The 19,362-nt window shown below is 51.1% G+C and overlaps 3 protein-coding genes and 1 long non-coding RNA gene across 5 annotated transcripts; 2 read left to right on the top strand and 2 right to left on the bottom strand.

Moving 5' to 3' along the window:
• The first annotated feature begins 706 nt into the window (after window positions 1-706).
• Window positions 707-6,102, top strand: NICN1 (nicolin 1, tubulin polyglutamylase complex subunit). The gene is made up of 6 exons (XM_049777415.1): window positions 707-914; window positions 3,061-3,237; window positions 3,463-3,576; window positions 4,658-4,729; window positions 5,700-5,804; window positions 5,879-6,102. The coding sequence occupies exons 1-6, from the start codon at window positions 783-785 to the stop codon at window positions 5,918-5,920; spliced, it is 642 nt and encodes a 213-aa protein (XP_049633372.1). The 5' UTR covers window positions 707-782; the 3' UTR covers window positions 5,921-6,102.
• Window positions 6,103-6,417: 315 nt separating this feature from the next.
• LOC126014131 (uncharacterized) lies at window positions 6,418-6,685 on the bottom strand. The gene is made up of 2 exons (XR_007497564.1): window positions 6,593-6,685; window positions 6,418-6,552 (listed from the first exon to the last, which is right to left on the bottom strand). It is a non-coding gene; the product is annotated as an uncharacterized LOC126014131 (long non-coding RNA).
• Window positions 6,686-7,415: 730 nt separating this feature from the next.
• AMT (aminomethyltransferase) lies at window positions 7,416-13,599 on the top strand. Of its 2 annotated transcripts, XM_049777391.1 has the most exons (9): window positions 7,416-7,669; window positions 7,770-7,937; window positions 8,575-8,655; window positions 10,874-11,005; window positions 11,355-11,433; window positions 12,059-12,204; window positions 12,290-12,470; window positions 12,974-13,129; window positions 13,240-13,599. In XM_049777391.1, the coding sequence occupies exons 1-9, from the start codon at window positions 7,574-7,576 to the stop codon at window positions 13,416-13,418; spliced, it is 1,218 nt and encodes a 405-aa protein (XP_049633348.1). In that variant the 5' UTR covers window positions 7,416-7,573; the 3' UTR covers window positions 13,419-13,599. The 2 variants fall into 2 exon arrangements, with proteins under 2 accessions (XP_049633348.1, XP_049633347.1); XM_049777390.1 differs by lacking the exon at window positions 7,416-7,669 and having other exon boundaries at window positions 7,761-7,937.
• Window positions 13,600-16,113: 2,514 nt separating this feature from the next.
• TCTA (T cell leukemia translocation altered) lies at window positions 16,114-18,528 on the bottom strand. The gene is made up of 3 exons (XM_049777432.1): window positions 18,239-18,528; window positions 17,864-17,918; window positions 16,114-16,743 (listed from the first exon to the last, which is right to left on the bottom strand). The coding sequence occupies exons 1-3, from the start codon at window positions 18,462-18,464 to the stop codon at window positions 16,701-16,703; spliced, it is 324 nt and encodes a 107-aa protein (XP_049633389.1). The 5' UTR covers window positions 18,465-18,528; the 3' UTR covers window positions 16,114-16,700.
• Between the last annotated feature and the right edge of the window lie 834 nt (window positions 18,529-19,362).

The following is a 19,362-nucleotide window of genomic DNA, read 5'->3' as shown; positions in this document are numbered from 1 at the left end:
GTCCCCCGAGCCTGCCAGGAGCGATTCCTGAGCGTAGAGCCAGGAGTAACCCCTGACTGCCGGGTGTGACCCAAACAAACAAACAAACAAACAAAAATTTAGCATTATGTGTGTTTGTATATAAGTAATAGAAAATCTAATTTATAGCATGCAGGGTGGGCAATCCTTATTCTATGATGAATAATCATATTAATACTTTTTTCCCACCAAGTTTTGGCTTTATTTCTATTGTGAATTCTCAGTTCAACTTCTCAGCCCGTTTTTAAATAAAATAGGTTAATCTATTTTTTGTAACTAAAGCAGGTCAGACAGGTTGGGGATTTGGGTATTTGTAGTTTAAGCATTGACAAAAAAAATAGCATTGCACTGGTGAGACCCTGGGTTCCATCCACTTTGCAGGAACAACAACAAAAAGGAGACCGTCCTGGTCATGGTCAAGGTTTAGCATCTTTCGTTTGTTTATTTGATTTGGGGGGAGGCCACACCCGACGATGCTCAGGGGTCACTCCAGGCAGGCACAGGGGAACTTCCGGGTTGGTGTCCAAACATCAACCCGGAAGACTCTGAAAGTTCGCGAGATGATTGGTCGAAAGGAGCCAACTTCCGCTGATACTTCCGCTCCGGCGCGCCGTGAGCGTCGGTGATTGGCTGAGCTGGCTGGTGTGGTCCTGATGCATCCTGGGAGTTGTAGTTCTGGTGGGGGGTGAAGGGTCCAGGCTGGTGACGCCTGGAAAGACCAAGATCCGAGGCGGTTGCGCTTGCCCGCTGCTGCCCCTGGCACCATGGCCCGTGTGGCGGTGCCCTGCCACATCAAAAGCACCGTGGCTCTGCAGGTGGGCGACATGCGGACTTCCCAAGGCCGGCCCGGCGTGCTGGTCATCGATGTCACCTTCCCCAGCGTCCCGCCTTTTGAGGTGAGCGAGCCCCGGGGTGCACGACCCGGCCTCCGGGGCGGGGCTGGCCTGGCCTGGCAGCTCGGGTGTGTCCCAGGCGTTTGTCATCTTTTACGGAAAGCCTCTCTGCTTTGTGCTCGCTTTTGTGAGTCAGTGCACCATTTGTTCTTCCAGCTAACACTTCTTTATGAGGATGCAGCCTGCCAGCTTGTTTTTTCTCTCTCCAACATTTCACCCACACCCCATTTCAAGGACAGTACTAGCTGAGAGTTGGCCAAACTGTAGACCAGGTGTTGGAAGTGCAGTTATAATTCAAATAGAGGTGGACATTATTTTTCTTTTTCTTGGGCCTCTGGCTGGGGAGAATGAATTTTTCCCAAGCTCGCTTCAGTCCCTGGCCTCTGCTGGGGGTCAGATTCTACCCAGCCCTCATCAGATCTTCCAGTGGCTCCAGTTTTCTTACTTTAGGGGCCACACCCAGCAATGCTCAGGGATTACTTCTGGCTCTACACTCAGGAATTACTTCTGGTTGGTGCTGGGGGGAATCATATGGGATGCCTGCGATGAACCCAGGTCGGCTACATACAAAACAAGAACTTTATCCATTGTGTTATTGCTTCAGCTCGCCAGATTTCAATCTCCAGTCACCCTTCAGATTGGTGGCAGTGTGACTGGACAACAAAGGATCGCAGCACACCAAAGTCTATTTACTTTGCATTCAGGGCCACTGCGTGCCTTGCCTCCTTCTTGCCATTGATTATTTTTTGGTTTTTCGGGCCACACCCGTTTGATGCTCAGGGGTTACTCCTGGCTAAGCGCTCAGAAATCGCCCCTGGCTTGGGGGACCATATGGGACGCTGGGGGATCAAACCGCGGTCCTTCCTTGGCTAGCGCTTGCAAGGCAGACACTTTACCTCTAGCGCCACCTCGTCGGCCCCCATTGATCTTGTAGATACTTGTAGAATATGATTCTCCCTCCAAGTTGCACCCAATCCTGGAATTTAAGATTTAGTAGAACGAGGGGCCGGAGAGATAGCATGAAGGTAAGGCGTTTGACTTTCATGCAGAAGATCAGTGGTTCGAATCCTGGCATCCCATATGGTCCCTTGTGCCTGCCAGGGGCGATTTCTGAGCATAGAGCCAGGAGGAACCCCTGAGTGCTGCCGGGTGTAACCCAAAAACCAAATATATATATAATAAAATAAGATTTAGTAGAGCTGGATATATACCTATATGTTCTCAAACAAAACAAAGCAAAAAACTTTTCTTGAGTGATCTTTTTTTTTTTTTTTTGGGCCACACCCGGTAATGCTCAGGGGTTTCTCCTGGCTATGTGCTCAGAAGTTGCTTCTGGCTTGGGAGACCATATGGGACACCGGGGGATCGAACCGCGGTCCGTCCAAGGCTAGCGCAGGCAAGGCAGGCACCTTACCTTTAGCGCCACCGCCCAGCCCCTTCTTGAGTGATCTTTGACATGTGTCCAGTCATGAGAATTGCTATAGCGAGGCTGAGGCTCTGGGTATTCCAGGTTCTTTTGTATCTTTTGTAGTTTAATGCACTCTTTTTTTTTTTTTTTTTTCTTCAGGAGATATCAGTTTTATTCAATGGATAAGGCTGAAGAACCAGTTTAATGCACTCTTTTGTGCTACTTTAACATTTAACTTTTTGGGTCACACTGGCAGCGCTCAAGGGTTACTCCTGGCTCTATGCTTAGAAATTACTCCTGGCAGGCTCGGGGGACCATATGGGATGCCGGGATTTGAACCACCATCCTCCTGCATGCAAGGCAAACAAATGCCTTACCTCCATGCTATCTCTCCGGCTAAAACATTTAACTTTTTACTTTAACCTTTCCTGGCCACTTGATGAATTCTTTCTCAGGCCTCATATATTCATTTTCTGCTTCCTCTAGTTAAGACTCTGACCTCTGGTTGCATCTTGGAAAGACAAAATCTACAGTCCTCTGTTTGCATGAGCAACATATTCATTTAGACTGGACTGTTCTTTGAAAGTGAAATCCTCTGGGTTGGAGAGATAACATTCAGGCAGGATTGAAATGGTTGGATTGGTAGATGAGTAGTTGCCTGTGATAGGAAGAAGATGTTGCCTTTGATGCCAGTTCCTGGGTATGAGCCTGATTTGTCATGGTGGGCTATATGTATTTCAGTTGCAGGAAATCATGTTTAAGAATTACTACACAGCCTTTCTGACCATCCGAGTTCGCCAGCATATCTCACCCCACACACCACCCAAGTGGGTAACCTGCCTGCGAGACTATTGCCTGATGCCTGATCCACACAGTGAGGACGGAGCCCAGGAGTTTGTATCGATATACAAGCACCAGGTCAGCTGGGATTCAGCCTGGCCAAGGCATTCCAGATGAGGGTACCCCAAAATTTTGGAAACTGGGCCAGGATATCAGGAGGAAAGGGTGAGGCTAGGGTGATTTGGACTCTGGCTCTTGGGTAAATGTCTTACAGGGATGAGTGTTATAGTGCTAGGGAGGCAATAGCTTGGTTTGTTGCTTATGGAGAGGGTCCTTGGCAGTGATCTTGTGTGTATGTGTCAGATGCTCTGTGACATGACCAGAATCTTGGAACTGCGCCTGATTCTACGACAGCCATCGCCACTGTGGCTGTCATTTACAGTGGAGGAGCTTCAGATCTACCAACGAGGAACAAAGGTAAATGACTAGCGAAAGCTGGTGGGCTTTTGCCCAGGTGTGATGGGAGAGACGTGAGGGTGGGCGTACCTGGGTGTGGGTGTATGTATGGTAAGTAGAGACCTTTTTGGAACTTAGGCAGGTAGGGTGGGAATGCTGATAGTTCATGATGAGTGTTTACACATACCTTTATATTTCCCAACCTCTAGGGCCAGCTTTTCTTAGGGTGGGGGAGCAATGCTCAGAAGTTAGTACTGGAGCTGGAGAGATGGCACAGCGGTGGGGCATTTGCCTTGCATGCAGCCAACCTGGGAAGGACCTGGTTTGATTCCCAGCATCCCATATGGTCCCCCAGTCTGCCAGAGGTGACTGAGTACAGAGCCAGGAGTAACCCCTTAAGCACTGCTGGGTGTAGCCCAACGACCAAACAACCAATCAATCAATCAATCAGTCAATAAAGTTAAAAAAAAAAGAAATTAGTACTGGCTCTACACTAAGGAATTATTTCTGGTTATGTCTGGGGACCATATGGGATACAGAGATCAAACCTGGGTCCTCAGTATGCAAGGCAAGTGCCCTACTTACTGTACTTTTGTTTTGGTTCCAAGCCAGCTACTTTATATTTTGGTTTATGGGCCATTATGGGCCATACCGAGTGGCACTCAGGGGTTACTTCTGGGGATCAAACCACAGTCTGTGCTAGGTTGATACATGCAAGGCAAATGCCCTGTCGCTTGCGCCACTGCTCTGGCCCCATTTTTATTTTTTGTTGTTTATATGTTTGCTTGTTTTTGGACCACTCCTGGCTCTAGATATCAGGAATCACTCCTGGTGGTGCTTGGGAGACCATATGTCCATGTGGAAATTGGATCTGGGTTGACTGTGTGCAAAGCAAAATATTCTACCCACTGTACTATCTCTCTGGCCCCCCTCTTCATTTGTTCTTGGGTAGGAGAGCTCAGGATATTGCTCTTGAGCCTCTTTGAACCCCAGAGAAGGATTTTCCTGCTGTCTGAGGCTCAGAGGTCTTCTCTTGTCCTAGGACTTTGAAATATGGTTCCCAGGGATCTCCCGCTCAGAGTACTTTGCTTTTGTTTTACAGAGCCCCTCAATGAACTTCCCCAAGTGGCTGTCCCACCCAGTACCTTTTGAGCAGCCCACTCCCCTCATTGAGGTAAGCCCTTGCTCTAAGTAGGAATCATATACCATCCCAGCCCCCGGTGGGTCCTTTCCTGAAAGAATGTGGGGCTGGACCTAATGCCCCTGGTTCAATCTTTGTCATCTTCCTTCCTGGGAACTGTATAGGACTTGGGCATTTCTGTATGGGACTGGGTCATCCACTACAAAATAGGCCCCAACCTAACTGATCTGGGAATGTCACTTATTTCAGTTGGAGGGCCCCATAGCCTATTTAAACCTTTTATTTTATTTTATTTTATTTTTATTTTGGGCCACACCCAGTGACACTCAGGGGTTACTCCTGGCTATGCACTCAGAAATCACTCCTGGTTGGGGCCGGAGAGATAGCATGGAGGTAAGGCGTTTGCCTTTCATGCAGAAGGACGATGGTTCGAATCCCGGCATCCCATATGGTCCCCCGTGCCTACCAGGGATGATTTCTGAGTGTAGAGCCAGGAGTAACCCCTGAGTGTTGTCGAGTGCGACCCAAAAACCAAAAAAAAAAAAAAAAAAAAAAATCACTTCTGGTTAAAAAAAAAAGTGCTCCTGGTTGGGGGACCATATGGGACACCAGGGGATCAAACTGTGTGGTTCATCCTGGGTCAGCTGCGTGCAAGGCAAACTCCCTATCGCTGCACCATCGCTCCGGCCCCTGAACCTTTTATTTTAATTATGTTTTCATTTATTTATTTATTTATTTATTTACTGATTGATTTTGGGCCACACCCAGCAGTGCTCATGGGTTACTTCTGGCTCTGCCCTCAGAAGTAGCTCCTGGCAGGCTTGGGGGACCATATAGGATGTCGGGGATTAAACCTGGGTCCATCCTCGGTCAGCTACTGCATGCAAGGCAAACACCCTACCTCTATGCTACCGCTCCGGCCGCATAACTGAACCTCTTGAGTCCTAAGAGCATTGGTGGGGTGAGACCCATAGCCACTGACCAGTCCCTCTTTCTGGATCAGGGCCTCCCAGACCCCAGCAGGATCTCCTCCGAGGTGCAGCAGATGTGGGCACTGACAGAGATGATCCGGGCCAATCACACTTCCGCCAGGATCGGCCGCTTTGATGTGAGTGATAACTGCTCTCTGCTTGGCTTGTGTGGTCCCAAGCGTGTCAGATCTAATGCTCTTTTGTGTTGCAGGTGGATGGCTGCTATGACCTGAATTTACTCTCCTACACTTGAAGGATGGAACCAAGACCTTTGGAGCCCATTCAGGCCTGGTTGAGACCACCAGGGACTGAAGTGCTTTCCTGTGTTTACGGAGCATTGCCTCAATCCAGTGCTGTCTGGGCCACGCTCACAGAAACAGGATTTTGGGGGATTCACTGTTGTTCTTTCCTCGTGAACTCCAGGGAGAGGGGTTTGCATCCTGTCCTGACCTGATTGCAAGTTCAACTCTTCCTCCCTAAAAACATTCCAGTTCTACTTGTTAAGAAGAATCTCCAAGTGTCCTCTGCCCGTCCTTACAACACACACGCTCCTGTCTTCTGCCTGCTGCTTTTCCATGAGTGCAATGGGCTGGACTGACATACTCAAACCTTTCAGTTTAGCCTTTGGAAGTTAAAGGTTAAACCAGGGCACTCTTACAATTTGGAAGTTTGAGAAACAGAGGAATCCACTTCTTCCCACTCTTCTTTTCCCTTTGTGTTACGTTCACCAAAAGACATTTTGTGGCTGTATTCTTCTGTTGCATCGCCTGGGAGTAAAGCTAGGAACTTGTGTAGGCTGAATCCCTCAGCCCCTGAACTATCGCCTGGTGTGTGCTCAAATGGGTCAGCCCATTGAGTCACCAGGCTGGGACCCAAGAATGTGTTCTAGGACCTGTTAGCCATCTGACCCAGCCCTAATCTCCACCCGTCCCTTCTCCCACCACCCTCTTCCAAGATCCATGCTTAGAGTGATGGGTCCAGGTGAAGGTTTGCATGGGGGTCTTTTAAAGAGTCTTAGATCCTCTGCCACCCTAGGAAAACTCCGGGGGGGGGGGGTGTGTGTTAGGGAGGCTGCTCTTCAGAGAGAAAAATCCTGCATCTGTTTATTCCCGACTCAGCCCCCAGGAGCCAGCAGACTTCATCTGTGTGGGAGCTGGACCATTGGATGTTTATGTCTCCCCAACTTTCCATGCCCTGTTCTGTTTTCACTTACAAGTTCTTACAGGTGGCATCTCTGCCTGCAGGGTCCTACTTAGCTCCATTCAGTCTTTGCTAAAAGGGTCAGGACCATAATCCTGTCCCCTGGAGTGTGTGTGGGTGAGGAGGAGTTCCTTTGGGGCAGCTGGAGAATGTGTCCCCAGCCCCCAGCACAGGGCCTGGTGTGTAGCAAGATCAATAAATAACTTGTGGAATGCATGATTGTACTGACTGCTTGCCTCTGCCCAGGGACTGGCGGGAGGGAGACCCTCCCTGGAGCCCAGGTTGGCCTGCAAGGCTTCCACCACCCTCTCCTGGAGTGCCTTTCCACTCACCTTCCTTCCCTCTGACCTTTCTTCAAGCCTGAAAGGGCAATTTCTGGCCTTTTGGCCCCGAGGGGAACTTTGAGCCATTGGCAGATAGCGGGGCAGTTCGCCTGGGGAGGTCTAGCCCCCAGCTGGATTTTGAGCCACCTAACCTGCTGCTCCAGAACAGTTTGGAATGCCAGGGTTGTTTTCCTTTTCAACCCCCAGCCCAGCTCTCTGGGCTCTTAAGCCCCGCCTGCGCTTGAGGCTGCCTGCCCTCGGGGTGGTTGCTGCCCCCCTTTTCTGATCCCCCCTGGCTGGAAGAAAGACTGGTTCGAGCTGGGCCTGGACTACATCTCCCAGCGTGCTTGGCAAAGTGGTGGCCTCTGTGCCGGCTGCAGCAGATGCAAGCAACAATGCTGCAGGCTATGAGCTGGGTGGCCCGTCTGGCGCTCCCCTCGACCGTGAGGACCGTGAGCCGTCTGTACAGTGGCTCCCAGGTGGGCTAAAGGGTGTTGGGGCCTGGGGCTTATCTTGGGGGTCTGAGGGAGGCGGGGAGGTAGGGTGCGGGCTGGTGGCATTGAGCCCAGCCGCCCACAGGATGAACTCCGCCGGACACCCCTGTATGACTTCCACCTGACTCATGGAGGGAAGATGGTGGCCTTTGCTGGCTGGAGTCTCCCCGTGCAGTACCGGGACAGCCACGTCGACTCACATCTTCACACCCGCAGGCACTGCTCCCTCTTTGATGTGTCCCACATGCTACAGGTGAGCCGGGGCTTACTCTGTACCCACCAGTGGAGCTACCCCCACAACTGTTGGGAGTTGAATTCCAAGGTGCCCCTCTCAGATGAGCTAGTGTTTTTCTTTTTTGGGGGATTTTGAGCCACACCCTGTGAGCCTCAGGGGTTACTCCTGGCTATGCACTCAGAAATCGCTCCTGGCTTGGGGGACCATATGGGGCGCTGGGGGATCGAACCGTGGTCCATCCTAGATTAACACGTGCAAGGCAAATGCCCTACTGCTTGCACCAGCACTCTGGCCCCTGAGCTAGTGGTTTGCTAGACCATGCCTGGCAGTGAACTCAGAGGATCACAGGACTATCATTCTCATCTCTCTAGCTGCTCCCATGTCATGGTTTGCCTAACTGTTCTGGATTAGTCTTTTGTCCTGGGAAGAGGGTATTTCAGCAAGGTGCTAGGACCTTTGGCTCTTCCTATCCCCTTCATTGTGTCCCTTCCTGAGAAGTGCAGAGGAATAATAAGGTAAGGCCTCTGCTACCAGAGACCCTCCCACAAAGACTAGCTAGACTCATCTGGGTTGGACCTAGAGGAGACTTCAGAGACTGCCATTTTGCCTACTCTTGTAGTTGTTGGAATAATTCAGGCCTTCTGATATTTTGTAGACCAAGATTTTTGGTGGTGATCGAGTGAAACTGATGGAGAGTTTAGTGGTTGGAGATATTGCGGAGCTAAGGCCAAACCAGGTAGGTCCCTCTTTTTCTTGTTTCTGCTCAGTGGGTGTGTTTATTTTGTTTGTTTGTTTTGGGATTAGGGGCCACAATATCCTGCGATATTCAGCAGTTATTTTGGCTCTGCATTCAGGAACTATTCCTGGGTGCTCAGTGCACCATATGGGATGACAGGAATTGAACCTAGGTTGACTCTGAGCAAGGCAAATGCCCCACCTGCTGTACTATTTCTCTGGCCCCAACAGTGGATAGATGTTCTTTATTATGAGCCAGCTAAAAGGCTGAGTCCCTACTTTGGGTTGGAAGCACGGAAATGGATCGGATACTGCTCAGAGCTTGTAGTCTTGAGAGACCATGTCTGGACAGATGCTCAGTTGTCTAGCCCATCTTTACCTCATCAGGCTAGTAAGCCAGAAACCTAGGTTTAGGTCTTGTTTCGAAGATCTTCCATGATGTGTACTAAAGACTTTCTTGTTGCTCAACTCCTTGCAAAGTTTCACCAAATTAGTTTCTGATTTTATATGTATAGAAATGATTTGCTAAATTACAACACAAGTTTTATTTTTTATTGTTTTTAAGGAATACTGTGGGGATCAGAGAGGAAGTGGGTAAGGTTTGTTCTGCATGCACTGATCTGGGTAATGTCCCCAGTGCCATATGCCTGGTCCCCTGAGCCCTGCCAGGAGTGATTCCTGGTTGCAGAGCCAGGAGTAATTCCTAAATACCACTGGGCTTGGCCCCCCCCCCCAAAGCAAAACAAAGAAGTGAAAGAATTTTTTGTTTGTTTGTTTTTGGTTTTGGGGTCACACCTGGTAGTGCTCAGGATTTACTCCAGCTCTAAGCTCAGAAGTTGCTCCTGGTAGGCACAAGGGACCATATGGGATTCCGGGATTTGAACCACCATCTGTCCTGGGTCAGCTGTGTGCAAGGCAAATGCCCTACTGCTGTGCTATCTCTCCGGCTCCATGAAGTGAAAAGATTTTATGTGGAGCCATAATCAGCTGTGATCCTGTCTGTGCTCAGGGAACATATAGCCCTGGGGATTGAACTAGTGCCTCCCACAGGCAAAGTATGTGCTCTGTCCAGAACCTAAAAAATACTCTTTTTTTTGGGTGGGGGGATCGCCTTAGTTGGTGGTACTTAGGGCTTACTGCTGCCAATCTCAGGGAGCCATAAGAAACAGGGGCATAGCTAGGTGTGACCCAAAAACCAAAAAGAAAAAGATGGATTTTGAAAGTTTTGTTCTAGGGGCCGAAGAGATAGCATGGAGGTAAGGCGTTTGCCTTGCATGCAGAAGGATGGTGGTTCGAATCCCGGCATCCCATATGGCCTACAGGAGCGATTTCTGAGCCAGGAGTAGCCCCTGAGCGCGCTGCTGGATGTGACCCAAAAACAAACAAACAAAAACAAAAAACAAACAAAAAAAGTTTTGTTCTAGGGATTTGCCTTTGTCTGAGTTTGGATTTGGGGCTCTCAGTAGTGAGTGAAGAGAGATACAGAGACATCAAGAGACCAAGAAAGCCCCTTAAGGCTGAAGCTTTCTCAGTGCATAGGATGAAAGATCCTGGATATAGTACAATGGATAGATTATTTGCCTTGTTTATGGCCAATTTTTAATTGGGTTTAATCCACATTGCCGATGTGGCCCTTAAAAAAAGGAAACAGGCCAGAGCTGTGGTGCAAACAGTAGGGCATTTGCCTTGCACGCGGCTGACCTAGGATGGATCGAGGTTTGATGCCCTGGCGTATCGTATGGTCCCCCAAGTGAGGAGCAATTTCTGAGTGCATAGCCAGGAATAACCCCTGAGTGTCACCGAGTGTGGCTCAAAAACCAAAACCAAAAAAATAACCTAGATTGGGACCAGGACCTCAGCTGTTCCAGCCTTGTACCTTGTATATTTCCGAACCAAAATTTCTGGTGGCTTAATGGGTCTACTGATATATGGGTGTATGGCTCCTTGGGTATATAGCTCATTCTTAACCTTTTTGGGTTTTTGTTTTTGTTTTTTGGGCCACATCCGGTGACATCCAGGGGTTAATCATGACTATGCACTCAGAAATCACTCCTGGCAGGCTCGGGGACCATATGGGATGCTGGGAATCAAACCTGGGTCCATTATGGGTTGGCTGCATGCAAGGCAAATGCCCTACTGCTGTGCTTTTTCTCTGGTCCTCACTCTTGATCTTGACCTCCTGAACCTGGAGTTAAAGATATTCCTTTCTTTGGTGCCAGGGGACACTGTCGCTGTTTACCAACGAGACTGGTGGCATCTTAGATGACCTTATTGTGACCAACACCTCTGAGGGATACTTGTATGTGGTGTCGAATGCTGGCTGCTGGGACAAGGACTTGGCCCTCATGCAGGTACAGCCCCTCTATGTATAAAGCACTCGGTCTCATCTCTTTGCAGAGAAGCATGCGTGAGTGTGTGCATACTATCTCAGAACCATAAGGTGGCAGTGGTGGGTGTGGGGGGCAGGGGAAGCTGACCTGGTTTCTAGGTGAATTTCTGGAAGGAAGATGTGGACCATGAGGAATGCAAGATGGTGGAATGGTGCCTGGTGTAAGACCTGTGAGTGGGTCAGCCCTCCCACTTGAAAGTTATGTATATTTTCAGATGAATATAGCCCACTCTGCCTAGCTTTGCAGCACCTGGTGCAGGGTCTAGGTAAGTGGTCCCAGAAGTTGACGTGCTGTTTTTCTTTCCTCTCAGGAAAAGCTCAAGGAGTTTCAGAACAGGGGCAGTGATGTGGGCCTGGAGGTGGTGGATAATGCCCTGCTGGCCCTACAAGGTGAGTACTCTAGCCTGAGGGATGATTGGCCACATGGCCTTCCTGGGTTCATAACTGCTTTCTTTGCATAGAGATCTTGCCAGGAGGAAGGTGTGCCTGGGGTGATAGTTGGGTGCCAGAATTCTTTTTCTTTGGGGGTGGGGGAATCACACCTTGCCATGCTTAGGGATTACTCCTAGCTCTGCACTCAGGAATTACTCCTGGCAGAACTTGGGGGACCATATGGAATACTGAGGATCAAACCAACCTGGGTCAGCCATGTGCAAGGCAAACACCCTGCCAACTGTACCGTCACTTTGGCCTGGTGCCAGCCACACCCGTTGGTGCTCAGGGGTTACTCCTGGCTCTGTGCTCAGAAATTGCTCCTGGCAGCTTGGGGGACTATATGGGATGCCGGGATTCGTATCACCATCCTGCATCGACTGTATACAAGGCAAACATTCTACCACTGTGCTATCTCTCCAGCCCCCTGTGCCAGAATTCTTTTTGATGTTTTGCCCTCCCTTCACCTTCCATAAGCCTCCATAGAGTGCTTCTCCTACCTGCAGAGTCAGACTTGCCCTGGTCCTGCTCTGAGGAGCACAGGTGGTGTCTGGACTCTGGGTCACTGTCTCCTTGTGCTCAGGCCCTACTGCAGCTAAGGTGCTCCAGACAGGCTTGTCAAATGACTTGAAGAAACTGCCCTTCATGACCAGTGCTGTGATGGACGTGTTTGGTGTGTCCGGCTGCCGTGTGACTCGCTGTGGCTACACGGGAGAAGATGGTGTGGAGGTGCGTATAGTGGGTGACAGGCAAGAGGTGCAGGGCACAGGACTGCACAGCCAGCTGTCCACTGGCCCTCTGGTGTTCTATGCAGATCTCCGTGCCGGCAGCCAAGGCCGTTCACCTGGCGACAGCTCTGCTGGAGAATCCAGAGGTGAAGTTAGCAGGGCTGGCGGCCCGGGACAGCCTGCGCCTGGAGGCCGGCCTTTGCCTCTATGGGAATGACATTGATGAACACACCACGCCAGTCGAAGGCAGCCTCGGTTGGACGCTGGGTGAGCTCAGCTAGCACTTGGGATAGAATGCTAAAAGTTGGAAGGACTTTTGTGAGATGAGTCAGCCCAGGCCCCTGGCAAAGTTGTGGAGTCTGGAGCCAAGGACAGCCTCGATGAGTGTATGAGGTGTCTATGGCTTACTATGGATTCTTTTAATGGGAGGCAAGCACCCTTAGCTTTTGGTAAGCTGAGAGTGAAGCACAGTCTTCAAGTGTAGGACCAGGCATGAGGCTGGAGCAGTGGCGCAAGCGGTGAGGCATCTATCTTGCCCACACTAGCCTAGGACGGACCGCAGTTCAATCCCCCGGCCTCCCATATGATCCCCCAAGCCAGGAGCGATTTCTTCGTGCATAGCCAGGAGTAACCCCTGAGCATCACCAGGTGTGGCCCAAAAACAAAAACAAACAAAAAATTAAAAAAAAAAGTAGGCCTAGGGCTAGGCAGTGGGTGGCTGCCTGGGCAAACATGAGGTGAGGAGTTGAACTGCTGGTTTCACGTTCCAGGGAAACGCCGCCGAGCTGCCATGGATTTCCCTGGAGCCAGGGTCATTGTCCCTCAGCTGAAGGGCCAGGTGAAGCGGAGGCGTGTGGGGTTAACCTGTGAAGGGGCGCCTGTGCGGGCACACTGCCCCATCCTGAATACGGATGGCACTGTGATAGGTAGGAAGGTTCGGAAAACCGGGAACCCTCTTCCTTCCCCAAGACTGGAAAGGGGGATCCTATGCTGGTGGTGTGGTTGGGGCTGGCTCACATGTTCTCTGCCTGGACAGGTGCTGTGACCAGTGGCTGTCCCTCGCCCTCCCTGAAGAAGAATGTGGCGATGGGGTATGTGTCCTCTGAGTATAGTCGGCCTGGGACCCAGGTGCTGGTGGAGGTGCGGCGGAAGCAGCAGAGGGCTGTGGTCAGCAAAATGCCCTTTGTGCCCACAAACTACTATATCCTCAAGTGAGGATATAGTATATATACTATATCCTCCTTCGCTCTAGGAGCCTTGATTTGAAGGGCATCGTTCTGGGGATTAGTTAGGAAATGACAGTATAATAGAGATTGATGCTGGATGTCTGGTTCATGGGGCCATTCTCTGATCCCTCTATCTCAGATGCCTCATTCTGTGCCTTTTTTTTTTTTTTGGTTTTGGTTTTTGGGTCACACCCGGCAGTACTCAGGGGTTACTCCTGGCTTTTTGCTCAGAAATAGCTCCTGGCAGGCACGGGGAACCACATAGGATGCCGGGATTCGAACCAACCACTTTAGGTCCTGGATCTGCTGCTTGCAAGGCAAACACCGCTGTGCTATCTCTCCAGCCCCCATTTTTTTTTTTTAACTTTTTATTTATTGATTGATTGTTTTTTTGGCCACACCCAGTGGTGCTCAGGGGTTGCTTCTGGCCCTGCATTCAGAAATTCTCCCTGGCAGGCTGGGGACCATATGGGATGTTGGGAATTGAACCGGGTCCCTCCCCAGGTCAGCCACATGCAAGGCTAATGCCCTACTGCTGAACCATTTGAACCAGGGTTTGCAGGATGGAAGGCAGGTTTTAAACCCTGTACTATTACATCTTCAGCCCACAAACATTCTGCTTTGAGTTTGTTGACTCAAAAAAGATTGACTTTTGCCTGAAGCTGAGCCATATCCTTGTAGGCATCTTTCCTTTCGCTCCGAGCTGCTGGCTGTGGAGTTAAGGCTGACTTACAGGGACCCCCTTCTGCCTCACCAGTTTCTCGTGAGGTAGTCATTAGTATTAATTTGGTCTTGGGCCATATCTAGAAATACTCAGGAGTCACTTTTGGCAGGCTTGGAGGACCATATGGGATGCCAGGGATGGAACCTGGGTTGGCAACATGCAAGGCTAATGCCTTACTTTTGCATTATTGCTCCAGCCCATTATTTTTTGTTGTTATGCCCAACAGCACTCAGGGATCACCCTGGCAGGCTCAGGGAACCATAATGGACACCTGGATTAAACCCATACAAAGCAGGTGCCTTACTTCCTGTACTATTGCTCCAGTTCCCAGAGTATTTTGTCCCACATTAACTGTGCTCTGGAGTTCTTGTCTCTGATTCAGGAATCACTCTTGGTGGGCTCAGGGGTCTATATGGGATGCTAGGGATCACACCCTGGCTTAGCTGAATACAAGTACTTGCTGTATTATCATTTTGGCCTCCAGAGGGTCATTATTACCAGTGTTGACCAATTCCTTCAGTTCATGTTCCATGCATACGAACTGCTGCCTCTTCTGGGATGGAGTCCTAACTCCCAGAGGGTTTTTCTCAGTAGGGCTGTGCCTGTGTAAAAATTTGGGGATGGCTGGAGTCAGAGGGGACACAGATTGACTCTTCTAGATCTGCAGGCCAAGGGATCCTTGTTTTGAGCCCTAGGATTGTTGTGGGACTTAAGCATCTTGAATTTTTTACCTTGAACTCATCCCTGGGGCCCATGATTCAAGTCAACTCCTCAAAATGATTAAACAAGCTTCTTTCGTTCTTGCTGGCCATAGTCTCTAATTTCATTGTCTTTTCTTGATGGGAATTCTGGGGTGCCAGCCCAATGCCTACCTAACTTGCCTCTTAGATCATGGTAGGGATATCACCCATATTGAGCACCTGGTGTCACCTAAGACACATAAGTGTGTTCCCTCTCCAGTGTCCCCGAATAACCACACAACTGATGCGCTTCCATGTTTAATAAGTCACATGTTCAGTTGAACACGGAGTGAGGCCCTTGATTCTGTGTATGGTGGTATCTGTGGGAAGGCCCGAGGCTGTGAAACCATCACCCTGCCAACCGGAAGACGGCTTTAGAGTATAGGTGCCAGTACACCAGCTCCATGTTCATCTTACTTCCAGTACGCAATTGCAGCAAAGGCTGTGAAGTGGAAATGTGACAGCTGCCAGGAAGCAGGATGCCGAAGTGGCAGGTGGCCCAGCCAAAGCAGGTGAAGTCCCATCATCTGGGAAGGAGGCAGGTCCAGGGCTCAGGAACTGGTGTTTGCCACCTACACCTTTGGAAGCTCCCTGGCTTCCCTATGTGAGTAGCAGGCTAGACTGGCCTGTGGCTCTGCTGTTAATGAATAGTTTCTGGAGCTGAGATGGTGCCACGGAGGAAGAGCTATGATCTAGGTCAAAATAGGAAGTGACGGGACAGTGGGGCATGGTGAGGTTGCGCTGCATTCTGAGGGCCAGAATCCCCATGGGAGGATCTGGTGAGATTGCTCAAAGAGCTGGATCACTAGGGGCTGGAGAGATAGCATGAAGGTAAGGCGTTTGCCTTTCATGCAGAAGGTCAGTGGTTCAAATCCCAGCAGCCCATATAGTGCCCTGAGCCTGCCAGGAGTGATTTCTGAGCATAGAGCCAGGAGTAACCCCTGAGCACTGCTGAGTGTGACCCAAAAACAAAACAAAACAAAACAAAAAAAAAAAGCTGGATCACACGCCTGGCATGCATTGGAGTTCAGGTTCAATTCCTGGTACTGCATGGCCTTCTGAAGATCACTGGAGAGACCCCTTCAAGCAACTCCATGGACACTTAAGCAGTGGAGGACTTGACCTCTTTGAGGCATAACTTTCCTCCAAGTGTTGAGAGGAGTGAGTGAATGCTTGGGGAAAGGAGAGTTTCCATTGCCTGATTGGGAAACCAAGGAGTTAGGTATTTGCTGTTGCCATGTTTGGCTGGTGCCTGCCACCTTACTCTTGAATAACCAGGTAAGTCATCGTGGAGTATAAGGCTGTGTCTAGACCAGAAATACCTGGCTGCCTGCCTATAAAGTAAAACAAAAACATCAGGAAACCTAGAGCCTAGGGAAAATGAAGACTTCCCCACCAAATCTCAGAGCTGGTCAACAACAAGCCAAGGTTTCCTTTGAGAGGGATAGAATTTGTTATAGGGTCATAACCAGGATATTGAGAATGAGGAACAGGAAAAGGCAAGATAGCAAAATAGAATATTGGTTTCCCCAACTTGGGGTCTTCTGAGTTGACCCCTGAGAAAAGATGAACGTGCCTTTTTCCTTCAGGCATCCTCATCAGCATAGAGGCTGACTCTACTTGTCCAATGCCTGGGGCTGCTGGAGCAAAGCTAAGGGCAATGGAGGCCCAACACTGGGACATTCCCTGCTTCCAGGCCTAACTCTCCCACCCCTACTGTTGTCACTGGGGTCTGGGCAGCATCAGAATCCAATGTGGGAGTCAGCACACCGGGCATTATACCTGGAGACCCCTCTGCTGCTTCCCCTTATTCTCTGTGGGTTTTGAGGGGTTCATTTGCTGCTGTTTCCCTAAAGTGATGGAAAAAGAAGAAAGACGAATTAATCCATGGCACAGCAGTCCCTAATTGTGATTCTCTTTAGCCCTTCCTTGGGAGTTGAGCTGGATTCTGAAAGGCTGTACTTAAATTGAGATCTCCCCACTGCATTCTCCAATGGGGTCCACCATGGCCCATCACCTTTTCTGCTAACTTGTTCTTTTGGCTGACTCCTTATATGACCCTTACATGATACTCCCATCCATCCTTTCCCAGTAACCTAAGATAGAAGTCTGGGGCTTCCTAACTTTCTAAACTTGCCTTCTTTCTAGGATCTTGAATCATGCAATAAAACTTAAAAAGCAAATTAAACCAAACTGAGTCCTTCAACAGCTCCCTGAGGGTTGGGAAAGGGCTCTGTAGATTCCAGTTTTGCCCATCCTTTTAGTTTTCCTTGTTCTTGCCTTCTATTCTAGACCTCTACCTGGTCTACTTTACCACTCTTTAGGTTTTGTCCTCTGCTTGTTTCTCTCTTGGGAAAATGGTCTCTGAATACCTTCATTCCTGCACTGCCGCCCTTCTCTAGAAAACCTCTGGTTCGGGCCTGGAGAGATAGCACAGAGGTGTTTGCCTTGCAAGCAGCCGATCCAGGACCAAAGGTGGTTGGTTCGAATCCCGGTGTCCCATATGGTCCCCCGTGCCTGCCAGGAGCTATTTCTGAGCAGACAGCCAGGAGTAACCCCTGAGCACAGCCGGGTGTGACCCAAAAACCAAAAAAAAAAAAAAAAAAAAAAAAAAAAAAGAAAACCTCTGGTTCTTGCTGTGAGGACTGTGTTGTCCCTGTTCTGTGGACCTAGAGTGGTGCCTGATTATGTATTAGAAGCTCAGAAACTAGTGAGTGACTAAGCCTCTCTTAGTCAGTTGATAACACCAGTCAGTGCACTAAGGAAAGAGACTGTCTTTCCAACTGAGGAGCACAGAATCCAACAGTCTTTCCACTTCATCTCTGAAACTGTGACAATGTCACCCACCTCATGGTTGTTGAATAGATATATGTGTCACTCTATTCGAAGAATGGGAGAATGGCCTCCCTCTGTCCCTGCCCCAGCACAAGAGTATCTACTGCTTGCAAGCTTGGGAACAGATCTACTCACCACGAATGGAAATGCGTGGAGCCATCGGGTGTGGATCCATTCTGACCGCCCAGACCTGGGGAAGGGGGCAGGAACACATCCAGAGCTGCAGCAGGCTGGGGGTGGGATCTTAGCAGGCACCAGCCCAGGCCAGGTTAAAGGTTAGTGATATCGTTGGGTGGAGTTATGAGGGACTAAGGAGTCAAGTGCATGGTGGGTGGGCCGGTGGGACTTCTGGTGTCAGCTGGTATGTTGACAACAGATCAGGATCTGAGATGAGATCCCTGGGGAACCAGTGGTAGTCTAAGGTTGGGGGTCTTATGGGGAGCCCAGTGGTGCTGTCTGGAGGGGATGCAAGAGGCCGGTCAGGTCACGGAGGTTGTTGGGGAGCCTCACCTGGGCGGTGGTACAGCCCTGTCACGGTGCTCCCGTAGAACCCCCAGGCCAGCTGGATGCCCAGGAGACTTAGCACCAACCACAGCAGCAGCAGCTTAAAGAGAGTCACACGCGTGTCCTGCGTTTCCCACTCCCGAAGGAACTCGCTGCCCAGAGAGCCCAGCGCGCCCAGCACTGTGGCCGGCAGAGCTTGCAAGAACTGCCCGGCCCAAGGTTCCGCCATCATCACTGTCACTGTGTCCCGCGCGCGGCCCACCCGAGGGACTGTCACCCGAGTCTCCACTGCGCAGGCGCCGGAAACTTCCTGGGGAGGAGAGGAAATAAACTAAGCCCGTTAACGCGCACGCGCAGAAACCCGGGGCCCAGCCGCGCCTACTTCGCATGCGCGAAGCGTTGGCAGCTTGGGGCGGAACCTCCTCCCCACGGCGCACGCGCGTCTGCGCCGAGCCCCACCCGCCCTGCCCCAAAAGCTGAGTGAGTGACTCCGGAGGAGCGAGCATAAAATAGCAACCGGCTCTTTTATAGCCCCCGGAGCTCCCGTCATGCCCCGCGCGCCGGCTCCGATTGGCCGAGCGCCTTCTAGGTGGGCGGTGCCTCGCGCCGGCGCCACCGCGGAGAGAGGGGGCCGGCCGCGTGCGCGCGTGCGCGGGGCCGCGCGGGGCGGGCACGCGGAGGCGCGCACGTCTCTCCCCCGCCCCTCCCATCGGCGTCGCCGTCGCCGCCGCCGCCCGCCCTCGCCCTCGCTCGTTCGCTCGCTCGCTCGCTCGCGCTCCCCGCCCGCCCGCCCGCCGGTCGCTTCTCTTCCTCCCTAGTCCGCCCCGGCTGGTCGCCCCGCGGGGTCGGAGCTCGCGACTCGGCGGACCGGAGAGGTCGGGCTCCCTCGGGCTCGTCGTCGTCGTCGTCGTCTCGGGTGAGTGAGAGGATTTTCCCGCAGGGACCCGGGCCCGCCCGCCCGCCCGCTCGCTCCCTCGCTCGCTCCTCAGCCCGGCTCCGCGCGCTCTTCCGGTCTGGGCGCTCCGGCCGCTACCGGCTCGGACTGGCCGCGCCCCACCTGCTGCTCCGCGCCGCCGTCCATCCGGGGCTTCGGCGGCCTTTGACCCCGGCTCTCGCCCGGGTCGGCCCGG

Source organism: Suncus etruscus, chromosome 7 (genome assembly GCF_024139225.1).
Source record: "Suncus etruscus isolate mSunEtr1 chromosome 7, mSunEtr1.pri.cur, whole genome shotgun sequence".
Classification (NCBI taxonomy): domain Eukaryota; kingdom Metazoa; phylum Chordata; class Mammalia; order Eulipotyphla; family Soricidae; genus Suncus; species Suncus etruscus.
This window is presented reverse-complemented; position numbering and strand designations above follow the sequence as displayed.